The sequence below is a fragment of the Magallana gigas genome, chromosome 8 (genome assembly GCF_963853765.1).
Source record: "Magallana gigas chromosome 8, xbMagGiga1.1, whole genome shotgun sequence".
NCBI classification, from domain to species: domain Eukaryota; kingdom Metazoa; phylum Mollusca; class Bivalvia; order Ostreida; family Ostreidae; genus Magallana; species Magallana gigas.
Genome location: NC_088860.1, coordinates 7,498,299 through 7,522,212, shown reverse-complemented (window position 1 = coordinate 7,522,212; position 23,914 = coordinate 7,498,299). Strand labels below are relative to the sequence as shown.

The following is a 23,914-nucleotide window of genomic DNA, read 5'->3' as shown; positions in this document are numbered from 1 at the left end:
TATATATACAAGTTTTTGTGTAAATATTGGCATTTCTAGTGCAGTGTTTCTTGAGAAGAAGATTTTTTAAAAATTTTCCTATGTATTTCTATGTTAAACTTTCAACCCCGCCTGGGGCCCCAGTTTTGGTCCAAGGGTCACGATTTTTACAATTTAGAATCTTCACTATATATACAAGCTTTTGTGTAAATATTGGCATTTCTGGTGCAGTGGTTCTTGAGAAGAAGATTTTTTAAACATTTTCCTATGTATTTCTATGTTTAACTTTGAACCCCGCCTGGGGCCCCAGTTTTGGTCCGAGGGTCAGGATTTTTACAATTTAGAATCTTCACTATATATACAAGCTTTTGTGTAAATATTGGCATTTCTGGTGCAGTGGTTCTTGAGAAGAAGATTTTTAAAGACATGCACCCTATACTTACTGTTTCGCAATTATCTCCCTTTTGAAAAGGGCTGTGCCCTTTCTTTTAACAATTTTTAACCCCCTTTCCATAAGGATGCTTTGTACCAAATTTGGTTAAATTTGGCCCAGTGGTTTTTGAGAAGAAGTTGAAAATGTGAAAAGTTTACAGACGGACGGACAGACAGACGGACGGACGGACGACGGACAACGGGTGATCAGAAAAGCTCACTTGAACCTTCGGTTCAGGTGAGCTAAAAACAGATCCCCTAAAACTGGCAAATGTTTGTTATCATCACGAACTAAAATCCTACCCACCCCCATAGATTTCCTGTCATTGCTCAAGGCCACAAAGTTGACCTTCTGGACATTGGTAGAGGACACTGACTTGTCGTACTCAGTGACCGCTTCAAACATCAGGGCAGCTACCTCAATGTGTGGGTACCCATTATACCCACTCCCAAGGCAGGGGAAGGAAATGGAGTTGTGTCCCTTCTGGTTTGCTATAGTCAAACACTTCACAACCATATCTTTAAGAATCTAAAAATATGTAATATATACAGCTGTAATCCATAAAACAGGATAAAAAATACCTAGTCATATATTACTCTCTTCTAAGGAGTGTTCAATTAAATTTGATTTGCAAACATATGACAATTCAAAATCTGCATTTTTAAAATCTTTTTACAAGAACAAACATTTTCTAAGTTGATACCATTGATTAAATGTCAAACATACTTTTGCTGCAGCATTTGCATCCTCCTTGTATATTGGCAATGTGCCTATGTATATCTCTTTACAATCTAGTTTTCCTGAACCAACAATGGCGAGGTTTCCGGCGGTGATTCCATTAGGATAGTTAGTCCTGATTTCTGCCTGGATGCTGTCTCCTCCTTCCTTCATTATTGCCTTAGTTACTGCTGTCTGGCCAAGGTCAAGGTCATTCTTAGCCGTCACCACAATGACATCATCCTACACAAGTAAATAAATCACATTTTGGCTTTAATAAACCAATTGGGCTACAATCAACTTTCAAAATGTTAAAAATCTGTTAGAACTAAATAATTAAAGGTGAAACTTTGTAAAAAATAGAGAAACTTGTAAACCTTTTGATCATTATACAAAGTCATTTCTATCTGACCTTTAGCTTGGTAATGGAGGCTGTCTTCACAGTTACCACTATTCCTTGGTTGGGCGTTTTATAGGCATCTAAATTTACACACACAAAATATATCCATAAATAAAGATTGATTTCCCAATTATAACAGTGTATGCATCTATGAATACAATGTGATTCTTAAAACAAATCTCCATGAAGCAACATTTCATTTTCCTACTCTTTTTGTAATTAACCTTTAATAAAAAGATATATTTACTGTGTAATCTAAGAATTCATGATGGCTCAATTTTCGTGATATTCGTGGGTAGCATAACAATGACCATGCAGTTAGAGGGATTTCATTATTGATCTATTGATCTACTAGTGAATAAATTATCCTGCATGCAAAGTATCATACAATTCTTATACATTTACCACTGGAGTATTTCCTTTCATTCAGTAGCTCCTTTTCACAGTCTTCAAAGGCCTTAAAATTAAAAAAAAAATTGATGTTAATGTATAATAAATGAAATACATTGTTGTCCTCTAAAATAGCCTTCTGAGACTGAAAAGATATGTGTAATTATATGATACATTTACATCAACTTTCTGTTTATCCTCTAGATATTTGAATTTGGATTTAATCTTACTTTATAAAAATTCATCTGATTTTTTTTAGAGGGAAAATAATACTGTACTTTACTCAATTAAATCATGTTAACATGATGAATATTTTAACTAAAATAAGGACTTGCCCATTCAAATTTTTTATATGCATGCATTCATGATAATATTTCAACCATTCATATATCATAACACATGGTCAGACCACTGACCGTAACAAATAATCACAACATCTTAAAAAACCTTTCTTCTAATAAATTTTAATGATTATATCACAGGTTTTTTATTTCTTTTATAATTACCTGGTACCTGAAATTGTTTTCATTTTAAATTTAAATGAATCTAAATTGCAATTTAATTAAAATCACAGTGTACCTTGATGGTTTCCTTGTCCTTCGGATAAAGAACAAAGTGCACGTTCCTGACGCTACAGTTGGGGTGTCCTCTGGAATACTTCCGCACTTCACTGTACATGTTTTTGGCGACCATAGGAGCAGGATATTTCATGCCTCCAGTTCCCATGGCAGCAAAGGCTATAGACTTGTATCCTGATTGGTCGGCATGTTCCATGCATTCCGCGACAAATTTACACAGCACCTACAATTCATATTTCTTTACGTGTAAACATTTCATACTTCATCAGATATTATATTGTAAAATTCACTGACATATCTAATGAATTTCATTAATTTTATCTTCTAATGAATTTCATTAATTTTATCTTCTTTGCTATAAGTCATTATTTCTTAAAATGACTACCAGTCAAGTGATTCAGTTTAGATCTAAAATGGGTGGCGATATGATAAAATCTGAGCACAACCTCAGACACAACTGAATAACGATTAACTCACTGTTTGGGATTTCTGTTCTGACTCAGGAATGGAGGTTAGATATACTTCCGTGCAGTTTTTAAGTACATTTCCTGGAATGCATGCAAAGTCCCCAAAATTGGCAATACCGTTAGGGTACTTAACCTTTGCCCCTTTTTGAAAAAGATCTCCTCCTGCATCATACAAAGACTGGGCAGCTTTTCCTGATTTGGTCAAAATCAGGGATTTATCACAGGCAACTACCAGCACATCAGCCTAACAGATACAAAATTCAGTTAAAGTCATTAATTCTCTCAGATAAATACATTGGAAGGTACTAATCGTATATATATTTACAACAATTTATATATATTTTTTTTTTAGTCTTTTTAATGTTAAGGAGAACAAATAGTATCATTTAATTTGGTTGTAAATAAATATACACTTCTGTTGTGTAAAAGATATCATATATGCAAAATATTCTTAGATTGCTGATACTGCATTTGATATCCCTATTATAAAGAAGAAAATATCAATTAAATAATATATCATTCATAATAAAGTTTATAGTACTAGTAAATAATTTTCATTACATATACAGATAACCCCAAACACTGTTTTGGTTATCATTTTTGTATAATATGCACATACAATGAGTTATCATTGAAGTATGATAACACATGTAAATTAAGAAATCCTTAATCAATGAGGAATTAGACACAAGTTACCAGTAACCTGTTGATCTGTGAAAGTACAGAATTACTTACAGAGAATTTACTAATTTCAGCCTTTTCAATGGAAATTGTCACTTTATTTCTTGTGATATATGGTCCTTTTCTGGAATCTATAAATTGAAAAAATTGTCATCTTCTAGTCTGCATATCACTGATACACATACATGTCGTATATTGAATTTTTAAATCAACTGCATGGCATTTAAATTTTTCAATATCAGACTAAAGAAATTGTATTTTTCCATGTTGGGTTTTTGTTTTCCATTTCTACTTGTGGATAGCAAGATTTCTCATTTTATTGTTGTTAAGGCCTCTTACTTTTAAAGTGTGTATATGTCAATTATTTTTACAGTTTAAGCTTTATCAGTGGTGTGTATTTTTGTTAAACTTGAATTATTCAGTCTATCAGTAGGGGGTCTTACAATAGTTTTTGCAATTTTAATTACAATAACTTTGGTCTTGTTGATGTTGTTTTTCCCCAATGACTTTTTACTATTTAGCTGAAAACCTTAGTCTAGAGTCAGCTCACAGAAAAGCTTTGATTTTAACAAGGCACATGTACTATTTTATAGTTGAAGCCTCTTACCTCTGACCTGCTGTTTTGGGAGGTGAGGATTGAGGCGATGTTTCTCCTCCGCCTCAAAAGCCTGAAAAGAAATCAGGGAACCCAAATGAACTTTGCAGCAATAAACATATTACTAGGTAATTAACTCCTCCCATTAATATAATAAAGTGTATTATCACAACAGAGCTACATGCACATTTAGTTAATTCAAAGATTTTTTAATGAAATACATTTATACTGATTTGAAAGTTTTATGTGGTATCAAGGAATTTATCTTTTTGTCATACTGGTAATTCCTAAACACAACCATTGACAGGAATCTTGTGAGTGTTTGTGTGTGAATAAATGTGCTCAATTTATACAGGTAAGAAAGAGCAGATAATCTTCTGCTATGAAAAACCGTACAACAAAATTATAGGATTTCATTTTACCTCACAGGTTTCCAAATCACCAGGGAAACAGATAAATTTAATGTGCTTCAAGTTTGGTCCAGCAGATTTGCGGTCAAAGTCAATGACGGCCTGGTACATCATTTCAGCCACCTGGTCCCTGGGGTATCCTAGCTGTCCCGTCCCCATGGCTGGGAACACCAGGGTTGTATATGACGAATCATTGGCCGCTTCCAAACATTTTCTCATAAACTCAGTTAGAACCTATTGGAAATTCAGATTGATCAACAACATATTTTTTATTGTCAGTATCATATTTAAATTATTCTGATTGAAGACTGTTAATAGGATACTTAACAAATCAAAATAATACCAACTGCAGAGCACTTTAATATAAAATTATACATTTGTAAAATTTCATATGTCATTACCTGCTTACCAACAACTCTTAAAGAGGCAGGTTTTTTTTTTTTACCCTGCTGAGTAATTATCCAAATTAAGAGACTGCAAAAGCTGCAGCGGTAAGTTTGAAATGCAATGTAAACTACTGACTGAATGAGTTTTGTCTTTGAAAGCAAGTCTAAGTTCATTACAATATTTATGATGCATTTTGTTTAACTTAAGCTCTTTTCACCTTCAAATTATTTCCTATAAAAAATCTTAAATCATGTTTGAAATTTTTTAGTCTTTTCCTTATTTAATGCTACTGCAATAAATAAACAATACAAATAACAAGGACTTTTTACTTTGTATACAGAGGCTCTCTATTTCAATTGCATATATTAATTACTCCTGCTTTGTTTAGACTATATTATACAGTATGTACAAGGAAATCATATTTTACTCTTTCCCTGATTTTATTTCTCTCACTTTTGACGATTTTCCTAATACATAACTATGTATCCTTAATAGTAAATCGTACAATAAACTGGACGCAAATAAAAGTTGGTTCATTGTAACCTGAGAGAGAATCCACCAAAAAAGTTTGCATTAGCTCATCCTAACTTAACTAATATACATTATTGACTAAATTCTACATGAAAATAACTGCTTTTACAGAAAAAAATTGTATCCCTTCTCATTCTTTCAGCTAACCTTGCCCTTGCTGCTTTTCCAGTCTGGTAGATATCCGAGGTACAGCTCCTGACAGCCCAGACTCCCTCCACTGATGGTGGCTAACTCTCCTGCTTGGCTCCCACTTGGATACTTTGTCTCAATTTCAGCCATAAGTCCTTGACCTCCCTTGTCCAGCAGAGTCTTGCTGGACTTTCCTCTGTTGAGATGCAAATCCTGTGCCACAGAGCATACAATAACATCTCCCTAGAATAGTAAATAATTACATCTTCCTACAACAGTTATTGATAACATCCCCTACAAAAGTAACCCAAAACTTCTCCCTGCAACAGTAAACAGTAACTTTGTTGGAGCGAATTTAACATAGAATGGGATAACCCTGCACACACAGTGACAATGTTTACACTTATTTCTTACACACCTTTTCACTGGCAAGATCTCCTCGGATCAGTTCTATCTTAATGTTGTTCTCCGCACAGATGTAGGGCCCCGTCTTGACCTGTGGGGGTGGGGACATTGAGAGAGTGGATCCACACAGCAGCTCTGTAATGTGTACTGCTTAATTGAGATATGTGGTCATATACTGACAGAAGAAATGATGAAAGAGAAAGGAATTAAATTTGCATTAACTTGCTGCTTCTATATGTATCTTCCCTATTACTACCCAAGCTAACACTGTCATTAATTTATCAAATCATTATAAAAATTCTTCAAAGATTTGTGTTATGTATGTGTTTACAATAAATACTTGCCTTCTTCCCGTAGCATTCTATGGCTAGGTACTGGTATAAATCTCTGTTTGGGCCGGACATCATCACTCCCAGGGCTGGCCCCAGCGTTCCTAGGACCCGTGAACATTATCACTGAGCGACAACCGTCCTCTATGTCCGTCACTGGAAGCTTGTCCTGGGTCAGGATTTTGCTCATCCCTGGCTGGCTGTACGTCTTCTCCTCATAGCGGATTTTCTTGATCATTGCCTGAATTTCTGGCTTGGCCATCGACAGTCCTTCTTTGTTACCCGACATAATTATCCTTTTTTCCTCGAGGGCAAGTTTCACAAAATAATCTCTATATTTCTCTTCAATTTCTTTTACCTGCGTACCACAATACTTTGAAATAAATTTCATGATCCCGGCATCTTCTATTACTACAGAATCTTCGAATATGGAATTTTCTCTGATAAAGTTTTCTAGTCTTTGTTTAACATAATCATGAAGATCCCTTGTTGTGGTAATTAGGATTTTGGCTTGACCTTCAGGGAAAACTTTAACTTTATTTTCATGCTCAGAGCACAGAGCCTCAATTTCCATCCTCCACTCACGTGTTAACAGAACATTTCTGGATGTTTCATCCAGAGGAATCTCCGATTCTTTTGTCATGTTAAGGATGATAGACTCAGCTGGACTTCTTTCATTGCTGTTAATTGTGTAAACTTTTACAGCATCATCATGAAATTCAATCTCAACTGTCAGTCCATTTTCTTGAAACTTTTCCTCCACCAAAGATTTGGCTGGCTCTCCTGCCAGTAATTCAAGCTGATGTTTAGACAATTTTTCTGAGACGGATATTATCCAATTCTCAAAATCAGAAATGTGCTCAAAAATCTGGACTGTTGCTTTCATAATATCATCTTTGACCCCTGTGAAAATGATTTTTCCATTTTGATAATCTACTTCTACCTTAAAATCTTCACTTATCATTTCCAACTCCTCAAAAATGCCACTTCTTTTCATTAGCCTGATGTTTGGGACAGGGAAAGACTTTTCTTCAGATATAATTTGTTTCTTTCTTTGAATCTTCTTCTCTATTTCTCTATGCTGCTTACTGATTTCTGTGTGCACATTGTGAACTATCATTTTTTTCCCAACAAATAAAATTTTGCTGGTATTTTCCTCATAGACAGCCAGAAGGTGATCCGAGCTGTGAATCTCTGTTATTTTGGTGGCAGAGCACTGTACCTCACTCCAAGCTTCCTTCATCACCTCTATCTCCGCCTTATGAATCATCTCATTTACAGTCTCAAAAAAGCTTTCTCTGGCCTCGGTTTCCCAAGATTTGACCAGCTCTCTTACATCGGGCGTTTTCTGATCCAGAAGACACTCCACTTGTGTCTTTTCATGGCATACGACCTTTGCATGTTTTTTTTTAAGTTCCAAGTTAAGCTGCTCAACAACAGGGTTGGATTGCTTTAAGAATTCTTCGATTTGAACATCCACATTTTCTATAATAAGCACACTGGGAAGAGGCACAGTGTGTTTTGAGACATCATAAATACCATTACAATTATCTCCTAGTTCAGGAAAAAACAAGGGCGTCACAATAAGGGTCGTGTCAGATACCACATGGCAGGACTTCCTACAAACTCTCAAGGCATCTAAACAAAGAGAAAGAGAGACGCTAGTACAGTAACAAAGCTTTATGTTTACACACTGCAATATTAGATTTCACTATCAATTTTATAATAATCATACTAAAATTTAACATTCTTAATTGTGGCATTTTTTAAATCTATTACGCATGTCGAGAAAAGAACAGTTCTTTTTTCATAAGTCCATGGAGAATTTTATATCATCAAGTATATTTTAGGCATTGGATGCACACAAGAGGAACTATCCGAAGCATACTTAGAATGGTACAAGATTTATTAAGGATCCTCTACACCTCGTTACTTCTACTTTTTATGACAGTACATCACAACATAGCGATTTAAGCGTTTATACCACCAAACTTTATTGTCTATCTCTGTAGCGCAGTGAGTGTTGCCTCAGTCTACCAACCCACAGGTCCTGAGTTCAAATACTGCAGGGATTTTTATTTTCATGAACAGCGGTTAAATTTAAAAAGTTGATTTTTTCCCCCAAAAGTGAAATTTTTGGGGTCATTTTTAAGTCGAGCACATCATGCACATGCTATAAATTTATATCTTTGAGTAATTTAGAAGAATGGGCTTGTAAGCAGAACTCTCCCCAAGTGTGTGGAGGACCATTAATTTGTAATTGGTTTGAAAAAGGTTCACCAAAAATGCTAAACAGATGCCTACAGACACACTCATTGAAAATAAGGGGCAATAAATATATCCTGAGTATTTATCTCTCTAAGACTCACCCTCCTCCTGCTTAAATTTGACGGTGAAACATCCATCGCCTTTAGAAGACACCCTATGTACATTTCCTCCGTCGCTTTGAGCTTTGTTCTCAAAATATTTTTTCAGATCGTCTCCTGACACATCATCTCCCTCAGCCGAGACAACAATATACCTCAATGGATCTACGGAACCCACTTCTAAATATTTCCCTTTCAAAGGCTTCTTTTTGCACTTGTTTTGAATTTCTGTGATATCTGCAAAGAAAACAGCAATGTGCATATTTGGTCTGAAATTAACAAAATCTGCCATACTGTGTTACTCTAACACTAAGATTAAATTGTCAGCTTTGATTTGATTGGTCAGTAAGATAACTTACCGACAGGAGTACTAAACTCCACCACGGCGGTGCTCTTGTCCTCAGTGTACACCACACAAATAACTTCTGCGTCTCCGCCTGCTCTCCCCTCCAAGAAGTTTGAAAAGGTCTCCTCATCAGTCTCAGGATTTATGTTGTTCACGCACACAAACAAATCTTTAGCAGTCTGAAGTGAAAAATGTTGCACATCAAAACAAGAACGGCTGCAAGATCAATGTACATGTAGTTCTTCATATAGCTGCTTGGGATTGTCATTTTTGGGTTATTGACAGCGTTCAATGATTTACTTATTTTCTTGGTACATAAGTCAACGTTAAATACGTATTTAGTAGATTGAATATTGGTTACTAAAGTTGGGGAAAGAAATGTGTGACAGTTCAACAATGCATGAACAAAATCATGTTGTATTTAAAATCAAAACACTGCTGTGATGTTATTTCTTTGTTCCAGCAGTCTAAAATTGTGCCTGTGACAGTCCGACATAAGTGATCTTAATATCAGACAGTTACCAGTGGTTTGAGTACTGATATCCTTCAAAATCGGACTGTCTCAGGTAAATCAACAATGAAATTCAAAGGCAGTGTTTTAAGTATGATATATGCCTCAACACTTCTATATGAAAAAATATCAGACATTTCTTGGCTGTAGCGTGCCTTGAAACTCTGATATTTTTTTTAACAGAACTGTTTCAACATACATCCATTACATAAACTGCTCCAATAAATTTGGTGATTAAGCTTACGCAAGATACATGTACATGTATTAACATTTGATGAGGATTTCAATGTGAGTAAATACAATTACAAATATTCATGGTTAGTAAATTGAAACTAGATGCTGTCATTAGACAGTAAAACCCGCACCAAGTGTTTGCCCCTAAATAACACTGTTTTGGACCAGTTTAATTAAAAAAGAAGGCCACATGCAAGCTGCGGTAATACATTTAAAAATTATAATTTTCATAACTGATGGATGAGATCCCTTCCCATATGATAATACACATGAGTAGCACTTTATGTGCAATTTGGGGTTGAACTGTTTGCAGTGAATTTTCAGTTAATCAATTATCTTAACATTTCATGTCATAGAAAGTATAACAGTCTATATAATTATTACAAACAAAATCAAAAATTAAATTATGCCCCCTCCCTGTGGCGGTTGCCGGTTTTAGATTTGCTTCTGTGTGCATACATATGTACATCATATTGTGCACAGATTTAGAGAAGGGGTGGGAGTGAGGGGTCCAGACCCCCCCCCCCCCCCCATGAAAATTCATTTATATCAATTGTAAAATTACCAAAAATACACCTTAGACCCCAATGCTCTTAAAGACATGTAAACGCTCTAACCAACTGCGCTTCAATGTTAGGTAACATTATTTGGGGGGTAAATATTTGATTAATATTTAATATACTTTATTGTTTATCTCAATAGGAAGTATACATTACAATATGCAGGTGTCCTGCACCACCTTAAAGCTGTTATTTACCTAATAAAGTGGTGCAGGTGGATTTGAAGAATAGGTCATAAAAATACATGCACAACACAGGTCTTCAGGTCTCATTAGCTGGTACTAGTTTTACCCAGCTCTTCGATTAGATGGGTTCGCGTGTATACATACATGTCTGTGTTTTCCATATGCAGAAAAGGATAAGTTAAGATCAGCTAAAGGAATTCATTATTGTGTTTTAATTGGATTATCATTATGATGCTGACCAATATAGGTAAGCATAATACATGTAGTAGCAGTAGCACAATATAATGAGATGCCAGCATACATATTAAGTTCTACTTTCACTTTCTAAATGTGATCCCCCTTTGACAGCATACTGTATCATCATCTTTTAATATTCAAATAAGCTTATCATCGTTACCTATCCTATCGCATTTGTAAAGTTTCTGTCATTTTAGTTGCAAAAGTTATTTTTTTTCATTTGTCAGACTTGCACTATTGAGTTGACCCCATCTTGACCCTGTATAAACAATTTTTTATTAAATTTGTGTATTACATGTAAGTACGAGTACTAAACCTTAATTATCATTTTTATATGAGTTATAAACTTATAATAGGAAGGAAGGAGTATTTCTTTCTTAATGTATTATAATGCATCAAATACAATGTAGGTCATGACCTTATGGGACTAGCTGTTATGACCCCACGAAACAGGAAAATACAAAATATCTTCTAATGTCATTATGATGCATCAAATGGTGTAAAGTACATTAATGACCCCAAGGTGTTGTCTTTAACTCGCTTTGCCCGAGTAAGTGCATAGGAGAGTTGATTAAAATCAACTCCCAATAAAGTATTTTATCTTATTCATATGTTACAGTAGTGTTTGATCCATGTGGGTAATTCCTAGCCTAATGATGTCACTGCTATGTTTAGGAGACTTTACAATTGCCCCAAATAGGCAAATACACATGCATATAACATTTTGTTTATAAATCTTAAAAATTGAATTAAGCAATTTAAAAATGTTAATGTGCATCAGGAGAGAAAAAGCAATCAAGAAATGATTTAAAATTTGCTACTGCACACATGTAAGAATGTATTAAGAAGACTGAATCTTAAGAACCAGGTTAGATTGGGGGGGGGGGGGGGGGTGAATGTGGAGTATAAACATTTATAATTTGAATCATTTATTGTTATTAATTTTAACTTGTCAATGAATACTAGTTATTGATCCCAAAGTAGAAATATGACCTCTGATCATATCTCAATAGATCATTTGTCAATTATGCAAGGTGTAATGTAATTTTTGTTAAGAAAAACATTTTTTACCAGTTTATAAAAGTTTTTAGACACCCAAATTATATTTTGATTTAATAGATCATTCGACAATAAAGGGGGGGGGGGAGGGCCGGTTTATATTTGAGCTTGTTTGGGGGTGGGGGTTCCAAGTCATATATTTGACAATTTTTTAATGTACATGTAAGACTACGCCATACTACAGTCATGAACATGAATAGTATAGAACAAAACACAACTAATACATGTATATATACATAGGAAGTATTACAAAACATAGATGATTGATCTATATCTGAGTTCTTAAATTGAATCATATATCATGTACATATTTTATTATTGTTTCTTTGTTCAAGGCATTTCAGATGGTATGTAGGTCATGATCCCAAGTGCTCTTCCTGAAATTATCAAATATCATAAAAACCATTGAGATCCCCACCTTAATCCAAAGATATTATTCCTCCTTAGGTCATGGTGCATCAGATCATTATGGCATGTAAGTCATGACCCTTACGGGTGTCAAAAGGGTGTGGGGTCTAACATTGAACCTTGTAGGAAGAATCGTAGACTCTATTTTAAATGGTAACTTGAAAACGGACAAAGATAATAATAGAGGGTTTTCATAATCATATATTGACTGTTACTGGCAATATATAGGGTTTATTAGATCTGACCCCTGGGGTCATCCCCACCCCCCAGGAATTTGAAATTACCATATATCTCAGCAACTGTTATAATCATGACCCCTAAACCATATATATTCATGTTTCTGATGTCAAGGGGCATCAAATATTATGTAGGTCATGGGCCCTGTGGGTGGTCCTGACCCCCTCAAACAGCAAGTCCCTTAATATCTTCAAAACAGTTGAGATCCCCACCCTAAAACCATATATATTCTTGTTCCTTGTGTCAAGGGGCATCAAAAGGTATGTAGGTCATTGGCCCCGGGGGTGGTCATGACCCCCCCTCGAACAGGAAGTACACGAATATCTCGAAAACGGTTGAGATCCCCACCCCTTAACCATATATATTCTTGATCCTTAAAGGGCATCAAAAGATATGTAGGTAATGGGCCTCAGGGTTAAATTTAATTTTTCAAAACCGTAATGCACATCTACATTGATCTATGGAACAGTTCCTATCATATCCCAAGATATGATGTGTCTATCCATTAAATCATAAAAGGAGTTCTAGGATCTATGTTTTTTTTAAGTGATAAACGTCAATTTTCTGCTACTTTTTGACTCCCTGGATGAAATTTAAATTTTTAAAACCTTACTGCACATCTATAGAACAGTCCCTATCATATCCCAAGATATGATGTGTCTATCCATTAAATCATAAGAGGAGTTCTAGCTGGGATCTATGGGTTTTTTTTTTTAGTGATAAACGTCAATTTTCTGCTACTATTTGACTCCCTGGATGAAATTTAGATTTTTAAAATCTTATTGCACATCTATAGGACAGCCCCAATTATATCCCAAGAGATGACGTAGCTACCCCAAAAGTTGTAAGAGGAGTTCTGGGAACCATACTTTTTTTGCAAAAAAACGTCATTTTTTGTTGCCCACTGATCCCCTTAATAAAAAAAAAAATTCTGGAACCTGATCACACTTCAATATGACACCCCCAATCATATTCTAGAAGATCATTTGGCTACTGCAAAAAGAAAATGACGTTTTTGAAACCAGTTTTTTTGTAAAAATACGACATTTTTTAGCAATTAATTGACCCCCAGGACAAAATTGAAAATTCCGAAACCTTATAGCGCATCTATAGGATACCCCAAAATATATTCCAAGAGATGATTTGTCTACTGTTGAAAATGTAGGAGGAGTTCGAGGAAGAAGGTTTTCTGTGAAAAAAACATCATTTTTTACCAATTATTTGACCCCCAGGACAACCAGAGAATTTTTGAAACCTTTTTACAAAACACATGACACCCCAAATCAAACTCTAAGAGTTCAGATTGCTGGTTTGTTAGATGTAATAGCAGTTTGAGAAAGTAAAACATGACAGACGGACGGACAGACGGGCGGACGGAACAGGGTAACAACAATATACCCGAACTTTCTTTAGAAAGTGCGGGTATAATGATTTGTTTTGTCCCACTCCTTGAACAAGGCCATTGGGATGGCATACAAAGTATCTGGCACTGCATAATGTTCATTCCCCTAACTTATTCCCAAAGGCACACCATGAAATCAAGCCCTATATTTTTTCCCTTAAAAGTAAATTTTTATAAATCACATGATTATTCTTTTATTTTGCTTTTATTCATTGGGGTGGGGGGGGGGGGGTGGCAGAGTTGGGTTTGTTGTTTTTGCTGCTGGAAATATATCCTACATCTGTAAATGAAATATACTGTATGTAGGGTTATTTTTGCCCCATGTTATTTTTGCCATTCTACACTTGCAAATGGTTTTGCCCTGTCTTAAATTCGCCCTGACTCGCTTGTGTACTTAAGAAATAGCTTGGAACATTATAATTTGCCCAGTCTTAAATTCGCCCGCTGACAACGAGGGTGAAAGGGGCGAAAATAAAATGAGGTTGAATACTTCCCTGTACACAGTATATACTGTGGTTAATTCAACACTCGTTTACCTCTTCTGTTGCCTTGGCTGTAGCTTCAGACTGGTCTTTTTCGTGCTGTGGCTTGCTATGGTGTTTTGGTTCTGATCATAGAAAAAGAAATTAATATACATGTATGATGAAAACACTTTTCCCTTAAAACCTTTGAGAGTATAAACTTTGGTATACATGTATTACGTTTAATAAATTAAACAGATCGTACCTTTTTTGGCTTTCTTTTTCTTTGGATGCTTTTGATCCGAGTTGGGATTATTTGTCGGCAAAGATGTATCTTGATCTGAAGACTTAGATATTGATTCATCTAGATTAGAAGCCAAAGTCTCATTCCCTTTATTGGAATTGTTAGCATTTTGAGATGTTTGAGTTTGGGTTTTTTTATTTTGTTCCAGTAGGCTATAATAATACTGTAACTGCATCATCTGCTGGGCAAACTCATTTTCACCCCCAGGGAAAGAAAACTGTCCTGGTGCCATGTTTGAAAAACTAGGAAATGGCATGCTAGTATATGGGTTTCCATACATCATATCAGGGTTGGGTACATTAGGATTGCTTACATTTGGTTGGGCTGAAGAACTAGGGGGGTAATTCTGCGGGTTGCTATGTGGAATATTTTGTTGTGGTGTATAACTAGGTGGAAAATCTGAAGACTTCACAGGCTTGGTTGCTTCCCTTTGAGCAGAGCTTCTAGGATCAACATAGTCACTTCCCATATTGGTTGAATCACTGCTAGGATGCAGGTTTTTAGAGACCCTAGGGGGTAGCTGGGGTTTAACATATGTTCTTGCTGGAACAGGGGGAGGGGCATCCTCGGGGGTTTGATCTTCTTTCGAACCACTTGACCATTGGTCATGCTGATCAGGTTGACTTTGTGTATCAAATGCTTGGGAATTTTTAACCTGCTCAGGGTCCCAAATTTGCTCCTCTGATTCTTCTGCTTTGGCCTGGCATTGATTATCAGGGCCGCCTGTCTTGGAATCATCAGAATTCTGATTCACCATCTCGCTTCTTAATGCCTGGCCTTTTACACCTGCTTGGCCCTCATTGTCTTCTATTAGGCCTTCTGTTTGCATGCCATCAGAGCCAACATTCTGATACACTGTTTGACTTGTCAATGTCTGACCTTCAGCACTGGCTTGGCACACATTACCAGGATCTTCTGTTCTAGCATCGTCTGGATCCCAATTCTGATACAGTGTTCTATCTATGGATACCTTGTCCTTTACACCAGACAGACACTGATTATCAGGACCAACTGTTGGCACGCCACCAGGATTAACATTCTGATACACTGTTCCTTCAAACGTTTCCCCGGGAGTTTGGGAGGTAATTTGCTCGGATTGTGGGGGGCTGTTTGGTATGGGTGGATTGATTGCTGGTGGACTCCATATAGGTTCCGGGCTGTCTGGACTCTCATATTCATCCGATTCTTGTTCATCTGCTTGCTCTGTAGCTTCTATATTCAGGGTTAATTTTTCATGTTCTGGTGATAAAGAAAAAAGATTTGGGGGTTATCTTGAATAATTTATAGCAAAAGTAAGACTCACCATTCTACAATCTCGGCATATCAAGATGCTGTTGTGAGAATGTATTCAAAATATATCTATCATATCTATATAACACCTTACCTTTGTATTCGCTCATTTCCTCTGGTGAGTGAGCATCCTCAAATGGCCCCTCCTCTTCTTCCTCTGAGCTTGAATCCTGCAGGATATTTACTGCCCCTTGACTCCCTGACATTTTAGGATCAACTGAAGTTCCTTCTTCCTGATCCTATAAAAAATTTCACAACACAAATTCTATACCGATTTTCATTTAGAATCAAAGTACTAAAACGCATTTAGCTGGATCACTGTTAACTTTGTGTAAATTTTCGGGGTACTAACTGAATCAGATATAATTAAACAAAAAGCAATTTTTCCTGTGAATCAACATTAATAAAAGTTCAATAAATGATAAAAAAAAAATTTGTACACTGACGTTATTAAGAATTATTAGTATGTAATAATCAAAAGACGACAGTGGAATGGAAGCTACATTGTAATGTACATTTTCTATCTACTGCAGGTGCATAGAAATCACTCACCTATTGCTACCATTAAAACATGTAAGAAATGCTCACTAATTTTTTTTATTAAGTTCAAAAGAAACTGTGTATATCTTGCTATACGTCACAATAAAAAATATGATAATGATTACATACTATATATAAAATATTTGAATATAAAAAGCTGATTATCATTTGTCTGTAGGACAGTCATGATTCCAAAAAATTTTCAAGATTTGGTTGGTTCAGTAATTTTTGGTTTTACTTTATTTTCTTTTTTCAGTTCAGTAGATTATAGATCTATTCTAAAGTTACGTAAAATTTAATGAATAGAACTTTAAAAACCTTTGTTTCACCGAGTTTCCTTACAATCTGTTTCAAAACTGAACAAATGAAGAGTATAATAAAGAAATATAAAGATAGTATAGAATTCAGTAGGCCTATTATTTAATTTTGATAACTACTGTATAAACCATGCTTTTGTGACAAGTAGTTTATCATAGATGAAGTATATCCAAATGAATATCTAAGTTTTGTTTTAATAATTTTATATTTCTTAGATACTGATTGTTATTTTCTACTGTATTGTAATTTTTAATGCCATTCTCAGAATCTAAATGCTAATGTTTGGTAAAATGGTTGGTCAAGATGCAGTTGATAATTCGTTCTATTACCCTTAGCGTTAGCAACACACTTGGCAACGGGTAACACAACGAATTGTTACATGTGCGTAAATTATGCGCGTACGGTTCGCCGTAAAATTCACATTATTTCTAAATAAAGCAGTAAAATTTTCTCTAGAATTAAGACATTCAGTATAATAAAATAAATAGTGCCTGTTTGAGAGGGTAACAGTTAAATTTGACACCCCTCGAAAACCATTGTCAACCTCCGCTTTGCGTCGGTTGACAATGGTGTGCTCAGGGTGTCAATTTCAACTGTTACCCTCCCAAACAGGCACTATTTATATTAACTTGACTATATCTGTAACCAAAAAAAAATGTAATCCATCAACATACTGGAAACACAAATTTTTATTTATTTTAGAGAACAATGACAGTCCTTTAAGTAAACTACTTGTATGACATCACAATCACTTAACTGTGTATACTGAAAATATGTGATACATTATGAAGCTGCGCTATGTTATCAATACAGTGAGCTAAACTGCTTTAAGTAATACTGCATACAAGAAAATATGTGCCTGTTTTATTTTTACTCCTTTACCCCTCATTGTCAACAAGCAAATTTAAGACGACTGGGCAAATTCCAATTCTCAAATTATTTTTCTATAAACATAACAGTGTCTGGGCAAAACTATTAGCAAGTGAAAATGGGTGAAAATAACCTGCATACAGTATTCCACAAGTTGATTGTTTAGTTTATATAAAGTACCTCCATAGAATTTATTAGGAAATAAGCTACATTTCACCTAGACTTCGCTAATGAATTCGATCCTGATTTTTATAAGGCTCAATCTAGTTAGTCAATAAGACCGTGTTCTATGTGTCAGTACAATGATGTAGTCTTTTTATATGGCAAACACACTGAACAAACCTATTTATGAAAAAAAATAACATTGTGATCTAGCATAAAGGTAATGGTACTAAAAAAAAATAAATACCTATACTGCCCATACATACAAGGACTAAGCTATTGAAGCAGACTTTTTTAAAGTACATGTAAATTATATGGACTGAGAGGTTAACCGTTTTTTGGTCTTTTTTTTAAGGGTTGGTTGGCGAGGGGTCTTTTTGGGAAGGGGGGGCACAGGAGAGCATTAAAACTATGGAAATTATAGTTTTAAATATTGTCCATTCATTCTAATAGCCAACTACAATGGTTTGATTTCAATACCAATGCAGTGAATATGCAGAACCAGTCAAATTTTTCATTTACAATTCAACTTCCCTGAAAATAAAAGTATTTGCAAGTGAAGTGTAAAGTCCACTCCAGTGATATGTTATCAGCGGTTAATGTTTGTAAACCAAAGCAAGACCCACACATATAATAACTGGAAGAAACTAAAAGGCTGCAGCTGATAAAAAGAGAACAGAGCGGTGCAGCAGTCAATGGCTGTTCAAATTTTTTTGACTTATTTAGGTCAGAGAAAGAGATATATTTATCATATACATATATATATATATATATATACTCTGACAGTTTATTAAAGCTATTTGAGTACAGTATACACTCAGGTAGATTAAATTAAATTCCAGAGAACCCATAATATCTGCTGTGGTGCTTAGGGTTAGGCCTAGATATATGAATACAGTGTTTTTGACTCTCAGACGAATATATAGGAGCCAATTCTAAATTCGTTGGACTGGATCTGCGCGCATTTAAGAAACAGCTCACATCATTTTAGTCGGATTCAAAAAATCAGTAATCCATGTAAATATAGATAATTATGTTTCATGAGATGAAGAGGTCATCTGACTCGACATATTAAACCAACCCTATTTTTCAGGCTGGAGTAGGGAACACACTATTCATTTACCCAGGCCTAATATATATAAACATAATTCAAGCTATATTTGAACCTCGGATACATATAGATATATTGAGTTCCAGAGAACACACAATACCTGCTTCTGGACCAATGACGTAGTTGTGTGGGTAGCCATTACCCTGGGTGCAGGCCGAGGGGGAACTTTCGGCGCGGGTCTAGGGGGAAGTTTAGGTGGTACTTCTGGGGGAGGTTTAGAGTGGGTTGGTATTTTTGTCTCAAAGGCCTTAATTTTTTCCTGGATACTTAAAGCCTCTGGTGGCTTCTGTCCTTGGTTTTCAGACATGTTCTCTTGTCTAGATATCTGTTAACCAGGTGATTGTCAACGCTTTAATCAGGTAAAAATCATCTAATCTAAATGATTTAATATAAAGAAAAGCTAGTCTATTCTAGTTATGATGCTGTAATATTGATATTAAAATTACAATTATTAGCTTCCCTATGACTCAATTTCAATTTATATATAAAGAAAATTTTCAAAATGATTTCTTTGATCATAGTTTTGATACTGTAAGAAGTTAAAATAAAATAGCAATCTAAGAGAAGGCAATGGTTTATGCATTAATTGATCTTTGGAGTATAACTTCAAGCTTACAGAAGTGGAAAAATTTTAACAAACACTTCTTATTTTATAAATAGATATCATGACTTATAATTTGTAAAAAAAAAAAAAAAAAAAGTGCATTGACAATAGTTGGTCATAATTCTTGCTCATAATTCATAAAGCTTTTCTTAAATCATCAATTTGAAATCCTTTCTTAGAAAGTTTTGCAAAAGTTTATTTATTTAACAATAAGTATAGACCCTAAACATTTAATTACTACTATATAAATTACTTTCTTAAAGATCGATCATAATCTTTAAATATATAGACACTTAATAATATACACACACTCTCTCTCTCTCCCCCTCTCTCTCTCTCTCTCTCAAAGAATAGCAGCACTTCTATGCATTAATTTACAATAAATCAACTACATGTATCTAAATTTTCAACAAACTTAATTTAGTCACACACCATGACCAACTAACTAATGATCTTTGTGTAAAAGTTGGGTGTTGGACTTAACAGGATGCCAATGGTCCAAATTGATCAAAACAATTATAAATAATGGAAAAAAATTAATTAAAAAATCCACATCAGACATTGATTGATCTGCATGCTTTATTTACAATAATTCATTTACAATTTTTATGTTTCCAGAAAGCTATATTAGGTTTCCAGATTTACCAAATTTTAAAAAAGTTGAAAGCTTTAAATTGTTGACCAGTTGATAATTGAAAATGTAAAACCTTAAACTAAATCTAGCTGCTAATAGATTGACACATCTTCTTTAAGCACTATAATGTACAAGTTGATCAATAATTTAATATTTGGAAAAGAATAATTGTGGATCAGTTATTTTCTGTTCCAAGATATTTATGCAGCATATTTTTTAAATTATTCAATATTCATAATTAAATTCCTTAGGGTTCATACAATGTTTATTCAATGCTACAAAAAAATCCCAAGAATTCTCCTTTAAACCCCCACCCCCCAGTGTGTCCAATTTCAAAACACAGCTGAAGATATTAAAGTCTCTGGGGATTTTGCATTGCAAGCAACATGAATACCCAGATAATAATGTTAAAAAATTGTATGAGGTGTTCCGAGTAACTTCAGAATTATAAGAAATGTCATGTTTTCTCAATATAAATCTCTTTTCATGTAAGTTTGTTTGGTGTGGACTTATCTGGCTTGGATAAAAATTAATTGATGAGATGTCAATGAAAAAAAACTTGAATTATATCGCCTTTATATATTTATATATATTATATATGTATCATTTTGAATTGTACATCTTTGACAAGGATATGTATGTGTTTTTTCATTAAAAGTATTGAAAAATGATGGAAACCATTACCTTGGACAGATTTTAACAACTAAAAGGGAAAGTACTTCATATATTATATATAACTTTTTTTCAAGGAAGAAACTAAAAATACACTGGCATATTGAGCCATTGACCATTTTTTCCTTGTATATACATAGCATCATTGTCTTCAGAAATTTCCTACACCTGCAATTTAAGTTTTCTCATCATAATCTAAGATTCCACCTGGACAAATCAAACCAATTGAAACCAAGGTGATCCTTTAAAACTCGATCTGTATTTTTGCAATCAATTTAATAAAAAACAAGAGATGTTTGTGAAACACTAATGCCCCCCTCCCTTGGAAACATCCACAGAGAAAATGAACATTAACTGCAAATAACTGGAATTTTTCTAAGTCCAAGGGGTATAACGCTGTCGAAAATTGCTCTATCATACCCAAAATCAAACTTGACCTAGATATTTTTTAGGTAAACCTGTATACGAAATTTCATATCAATATGTGCTCCCTCTGTAAAGAAAATGAGCAGAAACTGCAAATAACTGGAATTTTTCTATGTCCAAGGGCCATAACTCTGTCGAACATTGCTCGATCATACCCATTATCAAACTTGACCTAGATATTATCAAGATAAACCTGTATACCAAATTTCATTTCAAATATGTTCATACTCTGCGAAGAAAATGAGCTGAACCCCAGATAACTGGAATTTTTATGTCCAAGGGCTATAATTCTGTCGAAAATTGCTCGATCATACCCAATATCGAACTTGACCTAGATATTTTCATGATAAACCTGTATACCAAATTTCATTCCAATGTGTTCATCCTCTGCGAAGAAAATGAGCAGAAACTGCAAATAACTGGAATTTTTCTACGTCCAAGGGCCATAACTCTGTCGAAAATTGCTCGATCATACCCATTATCGAATTTGACCTAGATATTATCATGACAAACCTGTATACCAAATTTCATTTCAATATGTTTATCCTCTGCGAAGAAAATGAATGGAAACTATTTGTGGACTGACCGACCGACCGACAGACCGACTGACAGACAGCAGCAAAGCAATATGCCCTCCCTTCTTTGAAGGGGGGGGGGGGGGGCATAAAAATCATGTTTCCTATAATACAAACCCATTACTCAGTTACATGTAAAAATTTTGATAACATTCCACCCCAGGATTTCTAGGAAATTAACGAATACAAGAATTTGAAGGGCTCCTATTTCGTTGACAATGCATACGTCCACCAATTTTATCTAATAAAGTTATCTACAGATGCCTAAATTTCTTCCGTGAATCCATCTTTACCCATTAATGAAATGTCAACATCGTGCTCCTCTTTTTTGCAACACCTTCTCTTTATCTGCGTCATATGACATCTCAATTCAGCGAAAAAAACGAAACCGAAAGTAGAAATATTTTTTAACTAATATTCATCTTTATAGCATTTCAATACTTAAATTTATATGCCCTGTCGTTTAATACTGGTGTATTCTATCTATAAATACACATTTCGTTTTCATAACTGAGTAAAATGTACAAAATTTACGTATACCTGAACTGAAAGAAACTTCACCCAACTCTCTTAACTTTCCTTCGTCAGTTCGATACACTGTTGTACTGCTGGGCCAAAATTATTTTCGGGTTATTCTGCTTGAACTGTGCGTCTTGATATCGATATCATATTAGAATAAGGAAAAATATACACCTTGTAAACGATCAATCACGCAACAGAAATCCCCAGGTCCATATATAACGTTACATGCGTGTTTTGCACTTTCGTTTTGCGAGTGAACTACGGCGGGAAAACCCAACGATGTGGCCTGTGTAACAACTTCACAAAGTCAATTGATAAATTCCTTAGTTAGTGTTAATTTAACTTCTTCCCCTTCTTTTGGCCACTTCAGCATATCACTATATTTATGTAGCTTTTGTTCCTGTGAAATACATGTACTTTCAGCCCTAGGGAAGCTGTTCCATATAGGAAATTCAATGTATATCGAGTAGTGTTAGCAATTAGGGTTAACTATAAGAATATATTAGAGTTGATAATGATATAGAATTGCTGAATAAACTATGATGTATACTTTCGAGATTTTAAGGTGTTTGCTTGGGAAATATTCATTTTAATGAACGTTGTACAGGGCTAAATGGACGGTATGATTATTGTGTAGGTTATGCGGTCTCAACACTTTGGATAGGATGATATGGTGTAAGACTGAAGACGGAATAATATTGAGTTTGGGGATTTAGGATCAGATGGCTTGATGATTATAGAACTGGGGACAGGATGGTATTATGCTGGAGGACTGGGTTTTAGGATTGGGTATAGGAAGATGTTATGTTGTAGGGGCAGAATAATATAATGTCAATGGACTTGGGACAATGCGAAACGGTGATATTATGTTGAATGATTAGGGATAGCATGGAGAGTAGTTGAATGATTGTGTATAGGATGATGTTATGCTGAAGGACTGGGGACAGGATGATAAGATGTAAGACTGGGGACAAGATGATGTGATGTTGTAAGACTGGGGACAAGATGATGTGATGTTGTAGACTGGGGACACGATAATGTGATGTTGTAGGACTGGGGACAAGATGATAAGATGTCGTAGGACTGGGGACAAGATGATGTGTTGTTGTAGGACTGGGGACAAGATGATGTGATGTTGTAGGACTGGGGACAAGATGATGTGATGTTGTAGGACTGGGGACAAGATGATGTGTTGTTGTAGGACTGGGGACAAGATGATGTGATGTTGTAGGACTGGGGACAAGATGATGTGATGTTGTAGGACTGGGGACAAGATGATAAGATATTGTAGGACTGGGGACAAGATGATGTGATGTTGTAGACTTGGGACAAGATGATAAGATCAGTGACGGATTCAGAGGGGGGCGCACCCGGCGTGCGCCCCTCTAAAATTGTCAAAATAAAGTTAACTTATAACTCCTTCGATCAAAGAAAATGTACAACTTGCGA

The 23,914-nt window shown here is 35.0% G+C and overlaps 1 protein-coding gene across 1 annotated transcript in view; it reads right to left on the bottom strand.

Annotated features, from left to right (window-relative positions):
• The window catches only part of LOC105343747 (protein mono-ADP-ribosyltransferase PARP14), a 47,503-nt gene extending 24,765 nt beyond the window's left edge, over positions 1-22,738 (bottom strand). Inside the window, exons 1-19 of the mRNA XM_066068959.1 lie at positions 22,484-22,738; positions 19,133-19,357; positions 16,126-16,270; positions 14,703-15,980; positions 14,513-14,583; positions 9,157-9,322; positions 8,801-9,034; positions 6,447-8,069; positions 6,116-6,249; positions 5,716-5,940; positions 4,663-4,884; positions 4,253-4,313; positions 3,700-3,776; positions 2,975-3,208; positions 2,499-2,720; positions 1,929-1,986; positions 1,542-1,609; positions 1,139-1,372; positions 719-940 (exon numbers count right to left, since the gene is read on the bottom strand). Of these exons, the coding sequence (XP_065925031.1) occupies positions 719-940; positions 1,139-1,372; positions 1,542-1,609; positions 1,929-1,986; positions 2,499-2,720; positions 2,975-3,208; positions 3,700-3,776; positions 4,253-4,313; positions 4,663-4,884; positions 5,716-5,940; positions 6,116-6,249; positions 6,447-8,069; positions 8,801-9,034; positions 9,157-9,322; positions 14,513-14,583; positions 14,703-15,980; positions 16,126-16,270; positions 19,133-19,339 (5,481 nt within the window). The 5' untranslated portion in view covers positions 19,340-19,357; positions 22,484-22,738. The remainder of the gene's footprint in view (positions 1-718; positions 941-1,138; positions 1,373-1,541; positions 1,610-1,928; positions 1,987-2,498; positions 2,721-2,974; positions 3,209-3,699; positions 3,777-4,252; positions 4,314-4,662; positions 4,885-5,715; positions 5,941-6,115; positions 6,250-6,446; positions 8,070-8,800; positions 9,035-9,156; positions 9,323-14,512; positions 14,584-14,702; positions 15,981-16,125; positions 16,271-19,132; positions 19,358-22,483) is intronic.
• Positions 22,739-23,914: the final 1,176 nt, after the last annotated feature.